This window comes from Stegostoma tigrinum, chromosome 2 (genome assembly GCF_030684315.1).
Source record: "Stegostoma tigrinum isolate sSteTig4 chromosome 2, sSteTig4.hap1, whole genome shotgun sequence".
NCBI lineage: Eukaryota > Metazoa > Chordata > Chondrichthyes > Orectolobiformes > Stegostomatidae > Stegostoma > Stegostoma tigrinum.
Window position 1 is genome coordinate 150,723,075 of NC_081355.1, and position 20,038 is coordinate 150,743,112.

Below are 20,038 nucleotides of genomic sequence, written 5' to 3' on the forward strand. Positions count from 1 at the left end.
ACAGATGCTGCCAGACCTGCTGAGCTTTTCCAGCAATTTGTGTTTTTGTTTCTGATTTCCAGAATCCAAACTTCTGTCAGTTTTTGCACAATAACGTAACTAACCCTCAAGTTACCAGCAGTTCAAGGCAGTCCGCCAGTTTATCAAGACTCTTGTGATGGACAGCAAATAATAAACTCGAGAGAGACAGATCCCAAGAACAAATATGACAGAGAAATGAACTAAAGGCATGTAATACAATCAAACAAAGCTGGATCTGAAGTAGCCTTGAGCTAAAGCGAGAAAGCAGCAGGTAAGAGGTTGCCTCTTACACTCAGTACTGACTGGGTCAGCACAGTGATATGGTGAAAACATGATTCCGATTCATCAGCTTGGGGACTTTAATGTCCTACTCCTGCTCCTTTCTCTAATGTGCCTATCAGCCTAAAGTTGATCAGCTATGATTGTACAGTATGGTGTAGCAGGCTTGAGGGCATGAATGTCCTCTTCCTGCTCCTATGTCTTATTATGAACCATATGTTGTTTTAAGTTACAGAATCACAGAATGACAAAGGACAGGAGGTAGTAATCTGATTCATCATGTCTATGCCATTTATGTAATTTATTCAGTCAGTCTGACTTCCCAGTTCTTTCCACATGATCCTGCATATTTTTCTGCTTTTCAAGTATACATGCAAACATCTTTGAAAGTTACAACTCAATCTGTTTCTATAACCCACTTTTCAGGCAGCATATTTCAGACTGTAACAACTTGCTGTGCTTTTTCGGGTTCTTCTGGCATCATCTGAAATCTGTGTCCTCTGATTACTAAATTTCCTGCCACTCAAAACACTTTCTCCTTCAGGATTCGGAATTATTCTATTGACTCCCCACAAAGTCCTCTCCACTGTTAATTTTCACTGCTCTATGGAGAACAATTCCAGTTGGTTCCATCCAATACACCTTCTTGCCTCTCAAAGCCTGGCCACTATCTACATGACACAAGTCAGGAGCATGACCGAGTGCTTTCCACGTACCTGGAATGACAAAAGCAACCAGCTTGATCTACATCTCACCCATCACCTTTACCCCCTCCATCATTCACACAGTAGCAACAGTGTATACCATTTACAAGAAATTCATTGAGGCTTCTAAGATAGTACCTACCCAATCAACAATCATCAACAGCTCGAAGGACAAGAGTAGCAGATCCATGGGAGTCTCATCACCTTTGAGTTTCCCTCCAAGTCACACACCAATCTGACTTGGAAGTAGCATGTACGTATTTATGGAGGACAGCAGAGGCCTATGATGGCTGTATGGTTGAAGTGACTGTGAAAATAGATAATCTAATCTTATACTCGATGAATGGCCATTGTGACGAGGTAACAGAACGCCACGCATTCATGGAATTGTACGCAGTAAAAAGGAAAAATGAGTGGAAACTGAAAGGATATTCTTTCTTCATGGTATTGCATTTCCACATCAAAAGGCAGGTACGTGAACCATGCTACATGGGGAGATGGCAGTATAATTTTTTTAAAAAACAGAATTCCCAGTTCAGACACTAGACTTTTTAATGTATTAGCCTGAGGCGTACAACCAAGATCCCTGGGCATGGGTTTTACACAGTCAGAATACCTCATATCATCACAGTTTTGAATTATCACCTGAGAAAGGTCCTATAGCACTTATAACAGCCAAGGACAGATATTCTCACTAAGGTCAAGCAGCTAGTGAGCAGTTTTCCCTTTCATTTTCATTTTGGAAAGGCAAAGTTACAGCCAGTCTCAATAACAGTATAGATTTTTCAGCAAAGATCTGAACGCATGATCAAATACTAATGATTTGGTGGCTGGCCCACGAGGGACCAAATGGCTGTTAACCAACAATCAGCAGAATTGGTCAACTGCCTGACGTACCAGGATTTAAGCTTACGTCTTGCTTGAACAGAAACTGTTGCAATAATGAAGGGAGGAAAATAGCAATAAACTAATTGTTCTCAGATTGGCACTGACTAATGGAGCTCCCTTTGCACCATTTTAAAACTTTACTTCTGTCGTGTATATATAAGCATTCGTACACATTCTCGAAGTACATACACACACACGCGCACGCACATGCGCGCGCACACACACACACACACACACACACACACACACAGAGACACACACACAAAAACAGATCTAGATTTAGAAGAACTGGGTTCTAAGTTTTGCTGATCTCAAACTAGAAGCAGCAATGAAATTGCAGCAAGTTGGCAGGAGTTATAAGAAAGAAAGCAAAAAACAGTGCATTTCTCACAACCTCAGAACTCCACAGATTCCTTCAAAATCAAGAAAGTATGGCAGCATGGTGGCCCAGCGGTTAGCATTACTACCTCATAGTGCCGGGGACCCGGTTCGGTTCAGGTCACGGGCGACTGTGTGGAGCATGCACATTATCCCCATGTCTGCGTGGGTTTCCTTTGGGTGTTCCAGTTTCCTCTTATGATAATGCTGTTCACTTTAAGAAGGTTATTTTGTCCTGGGCTTTTTTTGAAGCGAGGTGGCAAAGGCAGAGGTGGAAAAGTGGCTACTGGAGATAGCCAAGTTCAAGAGACGTTTAGGTTATTTTAAAAACAGTTGAAACAATGCAAGGGGAGTGGGCAGTTCTCACAGGTCAGGCTTTCTAGTTTTTTCCAGTTCTGTCTGTCAGAAACTGTTTGGGTCCCAGAAAGGTTGGCACTTCAGAAAATGATTCCTAGCTCCTACTTTCTCTGAAATCTCTCAATGTTGTTTCCTCCTGGATTGCATGTAAGAATCTGCATCTGAACTTTATGGAGTGTCTTCATGGAATGTTACTATATTGGAACAGGTAATTAGTAATAGGCACTGTATCTATTATTAGGTTAAGTTTTCAATTATTTGTTATTCTAAATTCCTCTTTTGTTTGTATTTTAACAACACAGTGTTTAAATAAATTGTGTTTTGCTTAACATCGAGTAGTGTGACCAGTCACATCACATCTGGAACATGCACTTCACATCCGCCTTTAAAATTAAGAAAAAGTTAGGGTTTAAGCTCCCTTCTTAGTATTTTGAGGAGGCTTGGTCTTCTCCATAAAACGCCCACAGTCTAAAGATGTGCAGTTTAGGTGGATTGGCCACGCTAAGTTGCCCATAGTGTCCAGGGATGTGCAGGTTAGGTAGATTGGGGTGGGTGTGGGTGGGCACCTCCTTGGCGGGTTGGTGTGGACTCAATGTGCCTGCTTCCACACTGTAGGGATTTTATGACGATGATTTAGAAGAATTCATAACCTCTTTCTGCTCCATACCTCCAGCCAGGAACTTCCTTGAACATTTTTACGTATGGATGTGGTACAAGAGTATGCTTACAAACAGGTATGGGCACCTCAAAAAGTAGGTACAAATAGGATGTCAACATGTGCTGTGAAAATGGGAACTGCAGATGCTGGAGAATCCAAGATAATGAAATGCGAGGCTGGATGAACACAGCAGGCCCAGCAGCATCTCAGGAGCACAAAAGCTGACGTTTCGGGCCTAGACCCTACATCAGAGAGGGGGATGGGGTGATGGTTCTGGAATAAATAGGGAGAGAGGGGGAGGCGGACCGAAGATGGAGAGAAAAGAAGATAGGTGGAGCTTTTGTGCTCCTGAGATGCTGCTGGGCCTGCTGTGTTCATCCAGCCTCACATTTCATTATCCTGTCAACATGTGCTGTTTAGATAGAAGATACCGAACTGACAGTGGTCAACTGTGGAAATGTTAGCAATCTTGGAGGAAGACTGGAGAAACAAGAATAATGAATGGAACACAAAAACAGGAATGTGTTGGAGAAACAAATCAAAGTAAGTGACAAAAAAGTTTTATATTTTTTCAGAATGAAACAGAAAATCAATGCATTTGAAATAATTACCGTTCCTCGTCCCCCATCCTCCAAACAATTCTGGGTCAGATACATCACAACTGTCCTTAGAGGACAGAAAGGTTAAATTGTCCTTTGCGTTTTGAGTTCTGATCACAACAGCTGCTTAGTTAACAAAGTTGAAAAGTCATACCAGTGTGCGTCTTCATATGTTCATCGAAATACTGCTTCATGTTAAAATCCTTGCCGCACCATTGGCACATGAACTGCTTGTGTCCGATGTGGATGCTCATATGAGAGCGCAACTGATACTTATACTGGAATCTTTCATTGCAGTTCTAATGATCGAAGACACAAGTGTAAAAAGGTAAGGGTTAGTGCAGCTCCTTAAAGTAAGCACAAATACATCAACGTTTAGATTTTCATAAATCTGAACTACGTTCAATAATTTCCAACAGGTACCAGGAGGAAGTAATTGGACGCATGATTTTAAACTCTTTATTCCTCCAATTCCCTTGCTACCAATTGTCCCTTCAGAGATGGTACTATCAAACGGAAACACGGGCAGGGGTGAAACTCCAAAGCTTAAATGTTTGTCTTTATACAACTGCAAAACCAAAAGCAGACACTGGGCATAAGTGTGGCATCATGTCTACTGACTGGTACACAGAGTACAAAAGTGCCATTAGCACCCTGATGCAGACATTACTGCTTTGATTTTCCTGCTAGTCTCTCTTTCCTCTGCCACACCCTGGATCCTTCTATCAAGCCTTAACCATTGTAAAAATCAGAAATAGAATTTGCCAAATTACATCACAGCAAAAGATCCAAGATGGACCTCTGTTATAGTAAGTTGCTTTTAGCATTTCTTTGTCAAGAAGATATGACAACAGAATATGTATTTTAAATTTACAGCTGTTATTACACACCTTGGGAGCAGGTAGGACCTGACCCCACGTAAGACAAGATATTCTTGCTCACCTGAGGAAGGGTCTGAAGAAGGGTCACTGGGCCTGAAATGTTAACGCTAATTTCTATCCACAGATGCTGCCAGGCCTACTGAGCTTTTCTGGCATTTTCTGGTTTTTGTTTAGAATAACCTTGCTACTGGAACCCCTGAGCTGATACTTCACACCTAACCTTCATTGCTGTTTGCACTATGAATTTCTGTTAATTGGAAAGGAACTATCCAATTGATCACAGGATGCACAGAAAGAGGAACTCGGTCTTGTGAACCACTCTAAAACTTGGGAAGTGAGGCCATGAGGGAAGTGGTGGGAAGGTCATTGGGCTCTAACGTCAGCTGCACTGCTGTGGAGAGGTTCTTAACATTGGCTGGTATCTACAGTGAGGAAGCAGGGCAGCAAGAGATGTTTCAGTCGCCTGTAGGCTTGAGACCCTATGGTTTTTAGGTATAAGAGGACCATGACTCAGAATAAGGATGAAGAATGCGCAAAAATATTAAAAATATACAGATAGCCTGGACATGGACAAGATGTTATACACTTAGCTCTGTACGCTTTTCCCCTCCCCCCCCTCCATCCAAGTGGCCCCATTGCGAGGTTTGGGAAGTTATTGCAACCCTCTGAGGACAAAAGGCTTGTAAATGTGACTATTGCTGCCTCAAGAGTCTGCTATGCCAAAATTTCAGCCCCCCCACTTTAAAAAAACCTTGTTTCAACAAAAATTAGTTGATTGCCAAAAAATGTCTAGCAGATGCACGCAATGACTATTTAACAGCATTTTAAGAATAGAGATAACCTTCTAAGTGGATATTTTGATACAGTTTCCTGTCTCAGATACCTCTGGAACTTATTAACATTAAAAAGGGGATAGCAGTAGGCATATGATGTCTTGTGTCTGCTTCAACATTCAATAAAATCTTGATCTCTCAACTCCACTTTCCTGCCTGTTTACCCTAACCCGTGACTCCCTGCAGTCCAAAGATCTGTCTGTCTCAGCCTTGAATATGTTCAACGGCCCAGCCTCCACAGTTCAGAGAAGTACAAAGATCAAGAAATTTCTCCTCACGTCAGCCGTAAATAGCAGACACTTTACTCTGAAACTGTACCTTCTAGTTATGGATACCGTCATGAAACCAGCACTCCATCCCCTTCAATCAAAGCTGTAGCTTCAAGGTTTTCGCATCTAAATAAATGCAACTAAATGGCAAACAAGACAAAATGGCCATCACTTGTTGCTATGTAAACAGAGCACCTTGCAAGGCACCAACTTTCACTAATCTTACTTACCTCATCCACAAGCTGCTTAATGTAGTCAGAGAAATATTCATTCACAGAATCACCCAACTGTTTCATTACACAGGGTGGCCATTTGGCCTACTGTGTCGAAGCTGGGTCTCTGAAGAAACACTTCACCGAGTGACATTCTACCATCTTCGCTGTGTAAACCCTGCACATTCTTCCTTTTCAGATTATCAGTCTAATTCCTTCTTGAATGCCTCCACTGAACAGGCCTCTGCCACACACAGGCAATGCATTACAATCCTAAACACTTAGTGTGTGAAAAAGTTTCCCTTCATGTCTCCATTGTTTCCTTTGCTAATTACCTTAAAGCTGTGTGCTCTTATTTTCAACACTAAGTGTGAATAATTTTTCCTCATAAATAAAGCAGGAAACTCATCTGAAGATCAAATGTGAGACAAAGGTTGAGAAGAGGCTGACTTAATCTTAAACTGTTGCCAAAACAGGGCATAAAAAGTATCTCTACTGCCTGCATTCTCCCAATCCAATCCACGGCAGTACCATATTGACTGAAGTAGCTATCAGGGTAGACGTCATAGTGCTGGCATAACAGTACACAAAGCCTTTAGTGGTTGCAACAAATTGGGTCAGTGAGAGCAAAGCTGGCCAGTTCACCTACAGACTTACAGACCAACAGACCAGCCCAACCTTCACTGTTGCTATCTCTGCCTCAACTACTGCATGGTGTTGTTCCCAAAGACCAGGCTGACAAGAAGCACCATACTGTAATCTTCAGGCCACAATGTGCCTTTGGCGCCAAAAGCCATTCAAGCACCTTGATGTATACAGTAGTATTTCCATCTAAATTTTCCAAGTATAACACTGGAATTTAAGGTGGTGTTGGACAGTTATTAAAATGGAAACAATGTACAAGGATATGCATCAAGTCATGATGTTCATTTTGGCAGATAATGTAGACATGATGGGATGAATGGATGCCTTCCGTACTGTAATAGTTCTGTGAATAAGGTTATGAATGCTAGGGACGGCAGAGGGGACAATGGGTTTTGTATCTTATTTGACCACATAATAAGTGCATCTGGGATTGGTTACGTCTGATTCTGAAACAAACAAGGAAACTGAGCTTCTCACAGAAAAGTAGGAGACAGAAGTTATATTTTAACTCTGTTTCAATTATTGATTCTTTCCTGATTAAATGAGAAGTTGGGGGATGGTGGTGGGAACAGGGGAGTTACAAACAGCATATGGCACTTACCTCACATTTGAAAGGTTTTTCTCCCGAATGCTGCAGGGAGTGGACTTTCAGTGACATACTGCGTTTAAATGACTTCCCACAAGTCTCGCAGGTAAATGGCATATCTTTTGTGTGAGCTGAAACAAACAAACCTAGTTACTGCATTTTAAAATGCACATTACATTAATGAATTTAAACACTGATTCTGCCTTTCTTTCCAGCTCTCTGCCACTTCTCTTCAATAGTCTTCTTGAGAATCAATGATTTGAGTATCCAGTCTAAGGTGGTCATAGTAACATGGTGATAACAAATTTGAGTAGCCACTCCTCGCACTTTTTAAAAATTATGACTCACATGGGTATCACAGGCTCGGTCCAAACTTACTGCCCATCTCTAATTGCACTGAAGGAGGTGGTGGTGGTGAGCTGCTTTCTTGAACCACCGCAGTGTTTGGAGGGTTGGGTCACTCACACTGATGTTAGGAAAGGAACTCCTGCATTTTTACCCAACCACAGAAAGGAAAATGACAATATAGTTCCAAGTCATGATGGTATGTGGCTTGAATGAGAACCTGCAGCAGATGGCATTCCATCGTACTTTCAACTTATGATAAGTAGATGATATATTCTGGGTAAGTAGTCAGGAGCTAATTACTTGCTTCAAAAATCCAAACCTGTAACCTGCTCTTATAGATACAGTATTAATTTGGTCAGTCCAGTTCAGTTTCTGGTCAATGTTAAAGATTTTACTCTTCTTGGAGATGGCATCACCTGGCAGTTGTATAGTGCAAATGTTTCTTGCCACCTCTTAGCTCAAAGCTTGGACGTTGTTCAGTCTCTGCTGCAGACTGCTTCAATATCTGAGGTGCCAGGAATGGTGCTGAACATATAAAATAGGAGCCAAAGTAGACAGGCCTGCTCCAGCAATCCAATAAAGCACAGTTCATCTGTTTAGTGTTTCAAATTCACATTCCTATCTACCTTATCCCTGATAACACTCAACTTCTCCTCCTAGCAAGAATCTATCCAAATGTATTGAATGATTTTGCCTTCCGAGGCGAAGAATTTCAAAGTCACACCACTCTCAGAGAAAAATGTTCTCCTCAGTTGGCACTGTGGCACGGTGGTTAAGCACTGCTGCCTCTCAGGACCAGGGACTCAGGTTCGATTCCAGCCTTAGACAACTGTCTGCATGGAGTTTCCTCCCACAGTCCAAAGGTGTGCAGGTTAGGTGGATTGGCCATGCTAAATTGTCTGTAGTGTTCAGGGATGTGTAAGTCAGGTGGATTAGTCATGGGAAATGCAGGGTTACAGGGAAAGGATAGGGGTGTGAATCTGGGTGGGATGCACTTTGTAGACTCGGTGTGGACTTGAGTTGAACGGCCTGTAGGAATTCCATGATTCATCTGTCATAAAAGGGCAAACCGTAACTTTAAAACCATTTACCCTGGTTCTAGATTGACCAACTGAATGCAACGTACTCGCTCTGCCCACCTTGTCAAGTCCGTTCAGGTTCTTATATAGAAATTGGTTGAGTGGCAGGCAACAGATAAGAATAATGGGTAGGATCAGTCACATGGGGGGGGGGGGGGGAAAAGAGCGGTGGGTGGGTGGGAGGGAGGGAGATATATGATGAATGGTGTCCCACAAAAGATCTGTGTTAGTGCCTCATATCATGTTATTCACATTATTTTTAACCACATGGATAATGGCACAGAAAGTCGTATATACAAACTTGCTGATGACACAAAGTTCGGTGGTATTGTAGACAGTCTAGACGATAGCATAAAATTGCAAAGGAATATTGAAATATTAGGTGAATGGGTTAAGCTATGGAAGATGGAGTTCAAAGTAGGTAAGTGTGAGGCTATCAACTTTGGCCCAATAAATGATAGATTAAAGGTACTTTCTAGATGATATGAAGTTAAATACAGTAGATGTCCAAACAGACTTGGCGGTTCAGGTGCATTGGTCTTTAAAATGCCATGAACAGATGCAGAAACTAATCAAGCTAGCTAATAGAATGCTGGCCTTTATATCGAGAGGACTAAAGTCTAAGGATGCAGAGTTACAGTTAAACAAAACCGTTGCTGGGTCTGGCACAGGCAGTGGTGTAGGTGTCATTGATCAGCTGGCTCGGGACTCTCTTTCAGTTACATCTTTTATACTTTTTATTCTTAAGTTATTCAAAATGGTGGCAGATTGTGGCAACTGTTGAAACTTTTCACTGTACTTTACTGTATTATTCACTGTTAAACACACATGACAATAAATGAATCATTCATTCAGGAGAATTTTTTCCACCCAGGAGGATAGTAACTCTATGGAATTCACTGCCACAGAGGGCTGTGGGGGCAAAGTCAGGAGTGCATTTAAGACCAAAACAGATAGCTTCTTCACTGGTAAGGGGATCAAGGGTTACAGGGAGAAGACAGCAGAATGGGATTGAGAAATAGATCAGCCATCAAATGACAGAACAGACTTGATAGACTGAATGGCCTACTCCTGTACTCATACACTTAACTCAAAGAAACGAAGTAAATAGGAATAGAGGGTAGGCCATTCAGTCTTTCAAGCTTGCTCTGCCATTCAATATGATCATGGCTGACCATCAGGCTTAACCTCTGTGATAGAAGAATTCCACAGGCTCACTGCTTTTTGGGTGAAGACATGTATCATGATTTCCATTCTAAACGGCCAGTCCCATATCACGAGACAGTGACTCTGATTCTGGATTTCCCAGTCACCAGGAAAAGTCCTTCCTGTTTTTAACCTGTATGGTTCTGTGAGAACTTTATAGAGAGCTATGACAGCCACCCTCATTCTTCTAAATTCCAGCGAATATAGTTTTAACTGATCCAGTCTCTATTCCTAAGTTAGTCCTGCAATCCCCAAATTAGTTGGGTAAACCTTTAATGCTCTCCTTCCATAGCCAGAATGCCCTTCTCAGATCAGGGGACCAAAACTGTACGCAATACTCCAGATGGAGGGTGTTCAGTCCTTCATGTCTCTGTCAGTGGAATAAGCAAGCCACCACTCTAATCCTACTTCCCAGCATCTGGACCTTGCAGGCACTCAGGCTTTTTTACATTTATTCACTGGATGTAGATGGTGCTGGCCAGACCAACATTTATTGTCCATCCTTAAATTGTGCAGACTGCAGCTAAAAGTCTACCACATTGATGATTCTCGGCCCACAGCAATGTCAAATTTCCTTCTTTAAAGGGCAGTAAAGGACCAGATGGTATTTTAAAATCATCATTGACATGATTGTCACTATGCTAGTTTTTATTCTAGACTCTTACTGAATTCAAATTTTAACCATCTGCCATGGTGGGATTGGAACCTATATCCTTAGAACGTTAGTCTGGGGTTCTGGATTACTAGTCCAGTGACATCACCACGGTGCCCTCATCTTTAACTCTTCTAAACTCCAGTGTATACAAGACCAGCCTGTCCAACCTATCCTCATAAGACAACTCACTTTATCCTGGTATTAATCTAGTAAACTTCCCTGAACTACTTCCAATGATTTATATCCCGCCTCAAAGACAGAAACCAAAATTGTACACTGTGTTTGAGATTTGGTCTCCCCAAATGCCCTATACAACTGAAACATAATATTCTTACAAGAGGAATTGAACATAGAAGATAGCTTCCCAAAGAGGTGGAATTCCCTCTCTAATGACATTATGGTCTACCTACATCAAAAAGACTGCAGCGGTTGAAGGAGGCAACTCACAAGCTTCTCGGGAGAAACTAGGGAAGGGTAAAGCTCATATCCCATGAGTAATTTTTTAGAAATTAGCCTTTAGTATGTTTTACACATGCGTATTCACTTTTTGTGACTGATGCACCTGAACATCTAAATCCTTCCGCATCTTGGAATCCTGCAGTCATTCTGCAGATAATACGCTGTTTTCATTCCTCCTGCCAAAGTGAACAACTTCACATTTTCCTGGGACTTAATTGAGACATGTAAAATAATTGGAGGGTTAGATAGGGTGGATAGGGAGAGTTTTTTTCCTAGGATGGTGACGGCAAGCACGAGGGGGCATAGCTTTAAATTGAGGGGTGAAAGATATAGGACAGATGTCAGAGGTAGTTTCTTTACTCAGAGAGTAGTAAGGGAATGGAACGCTTTGCCTGCAACGGTAGTAGATTCGCCAACTTTAGGTACATTTAAGTCGTCATTGGATAAGCATATGGACGTACGTGGAATAGTGTAGGTTAGATGGGCTTGAGATCGGTGTGACAGGTTGGCACAACATCGAGGGCCAAAGAGCCTGTACTGTGCTATAATGTTCTATGTAAGAGCCAGACGCCAAAACACACAACGTGAAGGACAGAATGCAAAATCAATTGTTTCAACCTGCAATTAGTTTTTAATTCTAAAATTCATTCGCATGTGCTCATTAGCATGTGGCACTGGAAGTAACCTTAAGATTACCAACCAAGATTTTAATCATAACCAGAACTATAAACATTGCCAACCTTAGAGGTCTACTAACAGTGCTTTGAAAAAGAGTTCTTAAAGACATATTGGAAACTCCACTAAACACTGCTGAAACTTGTAAAGTTTTCAACCATTTAATGCACTTACCGACCATGTGCTTTCTGACGTGGGCCATTGTGTAAAATTTCTTCTCGCAGATTTCACAGGAGAACTTTTTCTCTGCATAACCGTGAACTATTTTATTATGTTCATGAAGTGACCAGAGCTTCTTAAACCCCTTCCCGCAGGTGACACACTGAAATACAGAACACAATGTCTTTTTTTAGTAAGATGTCAGCTGAACTCTTTCAGTGTTGACAGGAGATGGAAAATCTAGAGGTGGCCTATGTAGAGTAGTCCCTGATAGATACTCAAGCACAGCTGATGAAGAAATCAACTTAAAGTCTGTGAGGTTTGTTTTTACACAGAATATACATCTGAAGAAAATGGAAAATTAGCAGTAGAAAGGTTAGATCCTGTCTCTTTTCCATAGCTTCTATACATTTCTCCTGTTCAAAACACCTACTGTGACAACAGACAAGAAAGGGTTGGTGTCAGCGCTGACAATGTGTGAAGTAGTTCAATTTCACAGAACTGCAAGTGTGATAGTGGAGGTCTATATTCTGCCATTCGGCAAGGCAACATTTTTATGGTGACTGAGTAAGAAAAACAATGGTTGTAATACTTAATGCTCAAAATTTCAGAAAAAAGAGCAGGTATTAGGCTCTAAGATCCCAATGGTAAGTTATTCGTACGTCTGTGTTTAACATTCCACTCAGTGAACAGAATTCCAGAAATTCACCAGGCTGCATGAAGATATTTCTCCTCAAAGGCAAACCCCTTAATCTGAAACTATGACTTCTAGGTTTAGACTCTCTAGTTAGAAGAAGCAATCTCCCCATCATCAATGCTTGAAGTGCTTACGCTCGAGAGTATTATTGCATACAAGCATGACAATGAGCTCCAGTTCCCTGCTATAACTCTACATTTGCCTCTTTCAAGAGCCTATCCAATTTCCTTTTGAAATTCGTCATTGGTTTTGCTTTCACCGTTCTCACTGGCAGCAAGTTGCAAGTTATCATCAACTTTTGCATAAAGGTTTTTCTTGCAGCAAGGGTGTATCTCTCATCCCAAAATGACTGTCGCTCTGAGGCCTTGCCCATGAATGAAGAGGAATAGTACAATTTTAAACTCATTCAAATATAAACGCCATCAACACTTTGCAACATCAAAGATTATAAAGGCCGATTCATCACAATTTCCTCTTGAGCTGACCTATGGATTACTTAACTGATGCTCACCCAGCCTTCCCTCTCCAATTCCTCCCACCTGTAAAACAGCTAGTGATGTTTGTAGTGAGCTAAGAACCACATTGTTCCAAACTTTGGCAGGTTACAGAACCTCCTTGATCTCAACTGTTTATACCCAACGTACAAGCTACATAATTTTCTGTGACCTGAAGATCAATGAAAAATGTTGATTTAACTGTGGATGACCTCTACGAGTAATCTGATGACACAGACCTACTCACATTCGAGTAACAGGCAAATGGTTTTAAAAAAAAAATCACAACTCTGCAGCTTTCATGTAAGGTGACACAGTTAAGAGGTAGTCAGATATCGGCAAACCAACAGCTTTCGTTGCCAGGGCAGGGTCTCCCTATAATTGAGAGAAGTACACTAGTGTCAACTAGATATTGCATGATTATTAACAAACCACTAGAACAATTAAAAATCCAAAACAACTGCAAATGCTGGATATCAGAGAGAAAAAAATAAATTAGTGGAGAACCTCAGCTGGTCTGGCAGCATCTGTGGAGAGAAATCAGAGTTAATGTTTTGGGTTCAATGACCCTTCAGAACCAAAAAATTTCATTGTTTATGTATAAATTCTGTTATTGAAAATCTGAAATACAGAGGAGAGATAACAGTAGTAGACCGTACAACACCTTCAGCTGACATTCAAGAAGATTTTTGCTGAACTTCTATTTCAGCACGAGTCTTGATACAGTACCCAATTATTAATTCACACACAAGGAGAAAATTGTGGGCTTACACAGCAAGCATGGTATGCACAGCCTGGCACGCGCACAACTGGAAAACAAATCTCCAGCAAAGCTGCACCTTCAGCACTGTGTGCTTTTACGTTGATGCAGAGGTGCCGGTGTTGGACTGGGGTGGACAGGGTCAGAAATCACACCAGGTTATAGTCCAACATGTTTATTTGAAAACACATGCTATCAGAGCCTCTCTCCTTCTTCAGGTGTCAGTGATAGAAGTGGCGTCAGACGTAGAATTTATAAGTAAAAGATCAAAGGGTCACACAACTAAATGAGGATGTGTTAAAGAAACCTAAGATGCCATTAAATCTTTAATCATTTAGAACATTTGAATTGATTAACACGTATATGCAAATACCCTGAGAGAACTAAAGGTTTTATCAATATAAAAGAAGTGACATTTTATATCAGACAATGCATGTTTAGAATCCCTTGTTTAGAATCTGTTGATGAATACGCTGGCCAGCAAGTGTTTCACACTGATAGTCAGTGCTACCTCAGCTGGGACAGTGCCAATGATCAAGTAACAGTTTGCAACCAGACCCTGAAATTCATTGTACACATTAATACAATTTAATACACATGCAAATGATGACAACTTGTACATTCACACAGAGTTTGGAACATTGTAAGTTATTGCTAATGCTCGAGTATGCAGGGACTTGATTCATTCAAATTTTCAGAATCAGGGAACTACAGGTCAGTCCAATTGTGGCTTTAAATGTACACAGGTACTTACATTAGGAATTGTTTTCATTCTTCTCTGACTACTTTCAAGAGGAATTAATGATCGGAAACCGTTTTATGGGACTTTTTATGTACATTTGCTACACTGGCATACTCCATTTAAATGCTCTGATCTCATCAGTGTTGTTTCTTGATATTCTGGTGGAAGGTACACTTGAAGAAAGTAAGTCTTGGCAAATTTAGCATTTTTGACTTGGCTAAATGAATGGCGTGAAATCTAGAACATGTATTCCAAGTTAAAAGCAAAATTGGGACAGAATCTGAAAAGCAAGTTCTTCACTTAGTTTTAAATGGTGAACTACAAAACATGAAAATGTTCAGCAAGGTGACCTGATAACTGAAGGAGCCATCGATAATGCAGTTTTTAATCAGAGGTTGTAATCTCTGAAAATTTTTCAAAGATGTCATATTATAGAGATACTATGCAAAGTTTATTGCAGAGGAAGCTTAAATAATGCTAGTTCTTTTGGGAAGAGATACATTTTCCAAGGACCCACTACATAAACAGTCTCTTGCAGGCAGTGAATATGGTGCTTTCTGGTATCTGTAGAAAGGGATGTGGAGTTGAAGAACAGTCCAACAGAAATCTAAACGTTATTATCCCAGCTGATGTTAATACCTTGAAATATAATTTTTTAAAAAATTAACTTTGCAGTTTTTCCCACTGAAAGGTAAGCACAAAAAGACTGCAGATTTGGTTTTAACAATAAAACAGAAGTTTAAAAAAAAGTAAAAATTAAATGAAACAAACCAAACTATTTAAACAAGGAAGCTTTAAAAGGTTTCAAAACATGACAAACAAAATCACATCTACTCATCAACATCATCACGAGTTCGGCACAACATCATGAGCCATAGGGCCTGTACTGTGCTGTACTATTTTATGTTCTATCCTCACTTTACAAGTAATCAAAACCCAGAGGCATTTTCTTTCTCTGTGTAATAGAAAACAAGTTGATTAGTAACAGCGCCTTGAGCCGGCTCCTTCAACCTGCTCACTGATGGTCAAATTGGGTTCTGCCAGATCAGTCAGCTACTGATCTCACTGCAGCCTTGGTTCAGTTATGGACAAAAGAGTCGAATTGCAGATGTAAAGTGAGAGTGACACAAGAATGTAAGAAATTGGAGCAGGAGTGGGCTGTTTAGCTCCTTAAGTCTACCCTGCCATTCTGGAAGATCATGGCTGAACAGTCCAATGCCACAGATCATAGATTTTTGAAATATCAGTCTACTTTCTCTTTAAATGCTTGCAATGATCTAGCGCTCACAACTAGAAGAACTGCAACTCAGTTTTAAACAAATGTCTTCTTATTCTTTAAGTACATCCCCTAGGTTGAAATTCCCACATTAGTGGAAACACCTCATTCTTCTAAACTCTCATGAATAAAGACCTAACCAACTAGCCTTTCCTGACAGTCCACCACCCCAGGAATCAGCCTAATGAATGTCTTTTGAATTGCCTTCAAAGACAGTACATCCTTTCCACCAAAACTGTAAACGGTACTCCAGGTGCAGCCTCACCAAACCCTCTGCAGCTGTACCAAGATTTGTTTATTTTTCAATTTCGAACACCCAGCAAGGATCAGGATGGTGAAGGGCAGCCAGCACCTTACAGTTGTATCTCAAATAAATCAATGCCTTTAAGATAGAAGGGTGCCAATGCTTGTATTAGAGGCAAAGATTTTGCTTTGATTGGATTGTAACACAGTATGTACATATGACAGTGCTGCCAAATTGGCTAGCCACTAGTAATATGGCTATTTACCTTTGTAATTAATAAGAATTTACACTGGACACAGTTGTTTGTCATACGATACGCTTGTGTACTTTAACCTTTTGTTGGTAAAATACCAAGGCAACAGGGAGACAGCATGAGTGTGCTTTTTTCATTAATTCAGGGGACTGAGTCTCACTGGCTGGATCAGCATATATTTCCCATTAATCACTGTGTTTACTTTAATTCCCAGTTACTGCATTTGACTATCTGCTCAAATAAATTACATCATGGGCAAAAATGTGAGACTTCAGTACCACAGAAACATACATTAAAAAACTATTTTCTAATCAACCTGTTCAGAGATGTCATTACAGACATCGGGAATAGGTAGGACTTGAACTTGGGCCTCTTTGCTCAAAAGGTAGGGATACTATTAATGCAGCAAAACAATCCTACTGTGTGGAAGATGAACTGTTATTGTGGCCTGCTCAATGAAAATAAATGCTACAGGACGGGATAAATGCCAATGAATCTAAAGCAGGTACATGTCATTGCGAAGGATGAGCAACACCTGATCACATTCTGGACAGCTCACAGGGTGGGTTTAACACACAATGCTGTGCAAGTCCACAATCTTAGTAACTATGTTAAGTCAAAATATAGCTTGCAACTCCTGGACAAAAACCTAGACGTTGCATGAAGTGATGTATCGGACAGCATACACATTTGAATTCTAAATTTTGTTTAAAGAGAAAGATTTAAATGTTTGGCATTGAATGGTAGTAGATCTTTGTTAACTAAGCAGAGATGTGAAGTGTATTTATCTGCATCACACGTAGGGTGTTTTTACTAAAAATTAACATACGGCTGAAAAAACGATCACTGTAGCCACACCATGGCTTGTCCCCAGTCTCTATAAATAACACTGATGAATCAAAGGTCACTTGGTTGTGTTTAGGAAGGCAATGTATGCAGCAATTAATATCAAGGTTATTAAGAAACCAATCTAAAATCATTTAATGCTGAAGAAGCATGTTGGAAAGGAGGAAAGAAACATGATGTATCAGATTCCATTCCATGTCACCCTGTTTATTGCATGAAGGTACGCAGTTCTTCTGCACCATTCCAGCAACTTTCATTTTTACCCTAACTTCCAACTTGTGCAATCATTTAAATCAACCACATTTACAAAAGCACTAGGATATGTATTTAAAATTCCAGAACCCCAAGGACTATGGACTAGAGCAAAGAACAACACAGCACAGGACCTTCAGCCCTCCAAGCCTGAGCCAACACATCTTGACCTTCCATGCTAAAACTGTTTTCACTTACAGAATTTGTATCTCTCTAGTCTATTCATGCGTTCATCCAAGTGCTTCTTGAAAGTTGCTATTGTGTCTGCTTCCACGCCTCCTCTGACATGTTCCAGGCATTCACCCACCTTGGTGTGAAAAACCTGCCTCGCACATTTCTTTTAAACTTCCCACTCCACCCTCACACCTTGAAACTGTGTCCCCTGGTGATCAAGCCCTCCACTCTGGGGGAAAAAGTCTCATACTTTCCACTCCATCCAGGCCATTCACAATCTTGTAAGATTCTACTCGGTCGCCCCTCAACTTCTGTGTTCCAGTGAAAACAAACCCAGCCTAGCCAACTTTACTTCAGATCTAAAATCCCCCATACCAGGCAACATTGGTGAAGCGATGACCTAATGGTATTATCAGTGGATCTGTTAATCCAGAGATCCAGATAACGTTCGGGGGGACCTGGGTTCGAATTCCACCACGGCAGATGGTGGAATTTGAATTCAATAAATATTGGGAAATAAGAGTCTAATGATGGCCGTGAATCCATTGTCGATTATTTGGAAAAAACCCATCTGGTTCACTAATGTCCTTTAGGGAAGGAAACTGCCATCCTTCCCTGGTCTGGCCTATGTGACTCATTACTAGCAATGTAGTTGACACTTAACTGCCCTCTGGGCAATAAATGCTGGCCCAGCCAGCGACGCCTTCATCCCATGAATGATTTTTAAAAAAATCCTGGTAAACCTTTTCTGTAACGTCTCCGAAGCATCCACATCCTTTTGTTAGGGTGGTGACCAGAACTGTATGCAACATTCCAAGTGTAGCCAACTAAAGTTCTACAAAGCTGCGGCATAACTGGTCTATTCTCACACTCAATGCCCCTTCCAATGAAGGCAAGCATGCCTTAGGCCTTTTTTAACTACCTTATCTACCTGTGCTGCCACCTTTGGTGATCTGTGGATCTGCACACCCAGATCCCGCTGTATATCAATACTCCAAAAGGGTTCTGCCATTCACTGTGTAATTTTCCACCTATACTGGACCTTCCAAAATGCATCACTTCACATTTGCCTGGATTAAACTCCTTCTGCCCATTGCCTCCAACTGATTTATACGCTGCTGTATCCTCTGACAAACCTTCTCACTATCTGCAACTCCACCAAACTTTGCACCATCCGCAAACTTACTAATTAGACAAGCTACATTTCCTCCAAATCATTTATGTAAAGGTTTGAACACTGATCCCCTGTGGAACACTACTCACAAACCTTTATTCTGAAAAGCATCCTTCCATCACTACCTTCTGTCTCCAATGGCTAAGCCAGTTCTGTATCCATCTTACCAGCTCACCCTGATACCATGTGACTCCATCTTTTGTACAGTCTACCATGACGGACCTTGTCAAAGACTTTTCTCAAGTCCACAGACAGAACATCAACTGCTTTTCCCTCAATCACCTTCATCACCACCTCAAAAAACTTGATCAAGTTAGTCAGACACAATCTCCCTCACTCAAAGCTATGCTGTCTATCATTAATAAATCCACTTGCTTCTAAAATGTGTATAGATCTTGTCCCTGAGCATCTTCTAATTATTTCCCTACCACCGATGTGAGACTCACAGGCCAGTAACTTCCAGGAATGTCCCTGCTACTCTTATTAAACAATGAGACAACATTGGCCATTGTCCAGTCCTCTGGGACCTCATCTGTGATAAAGAGGTTACAAAGATGTCTGTCAATGCTCCAGCAATTTATTCTCTTCCCTCCCTTAATATTCTGGGATAGATTCCATCAGGACCGGCGGACTTATCAACCTTAATACTTTTTAAGATGGACAATACCTCTTCCTCTTTAATAGCAACTTGGCTTAGAACCTCGACACTCCTTTCCCTGAGATCATCCTCTGCCAATTCCTTCTCTTTGGTGAATACCGTCTGAAGTATTTGTTCAGGACCTCACCTACTTCTTCTGGCTCCAGACATAGATTCCCTCCTTTGTCCTTGAGTGGGCCAATCCTTTTCCTGGCTACCCTCTTACTTTTTAAGTATGTACAAAAAGCCTGGTGACTCTCCTTAATTCTATGTGCTAACGACTTTTCATGATCCGTTTCAGCCCTTCAAATTCCTTGTTTAGGTTCTTTCCTACTTTCCTTAAATACTCCGAGGACTTCATCAGTTCACTCCTCCTAGACCTTAGGTACGGCCTCCCTTTTCTTATGACCAAGTCATAACATTCCTGGTCATCCAAGGTTCAGGTAACTTGCCATACCTATCCTTCACTCTCACAGGAATGTGCTGCTCCGAAACTCTTATCAACAAGCATTTGAAACACTCCTACACGTCTGATGTAGATTTACCCTCAAACAGCTGCCTCCAATCAAAATTCTCCAATTCCTGCCTAATACTGTTA

The 20,038-nt window shown here is 41.0% G+C and overlaps 1 protein-coding gene across 11 annotated transcripts in view; it reads right to left on the reverse strand.

Moving 5' to 3' along the window:
* Positions 1-20,038, reverse strand: part of zbtb47b (zinc finger and BTB domain containing 47b) — a 228,481-nt gene that overhangs the window by 6,856 nt on the left and 201,587 nt on the right. For all 11 annotated transcript variants that reach the window (XM_059640211.1, XM_048521304.2, XM_048521254.2 and 8 more), the window contains 3 exons: positions 11,907-12,054; positions 7,326-7,441; positions 4,039-4,183 (listed from right to left, as the gene is read on the reverse strand). In XM_059640211.1, coding sequence (XP_059496194.1) covers positions 4,039-4,183; positions 7,326-7,441; positions 11,907-12,054 — 409 coding nt within the window. The remainder of the gene's footprint in view (positions 1-4,038; positions 4,184-7,325; positions 7,442-11,906; positions 12,055-20,038) is intronic.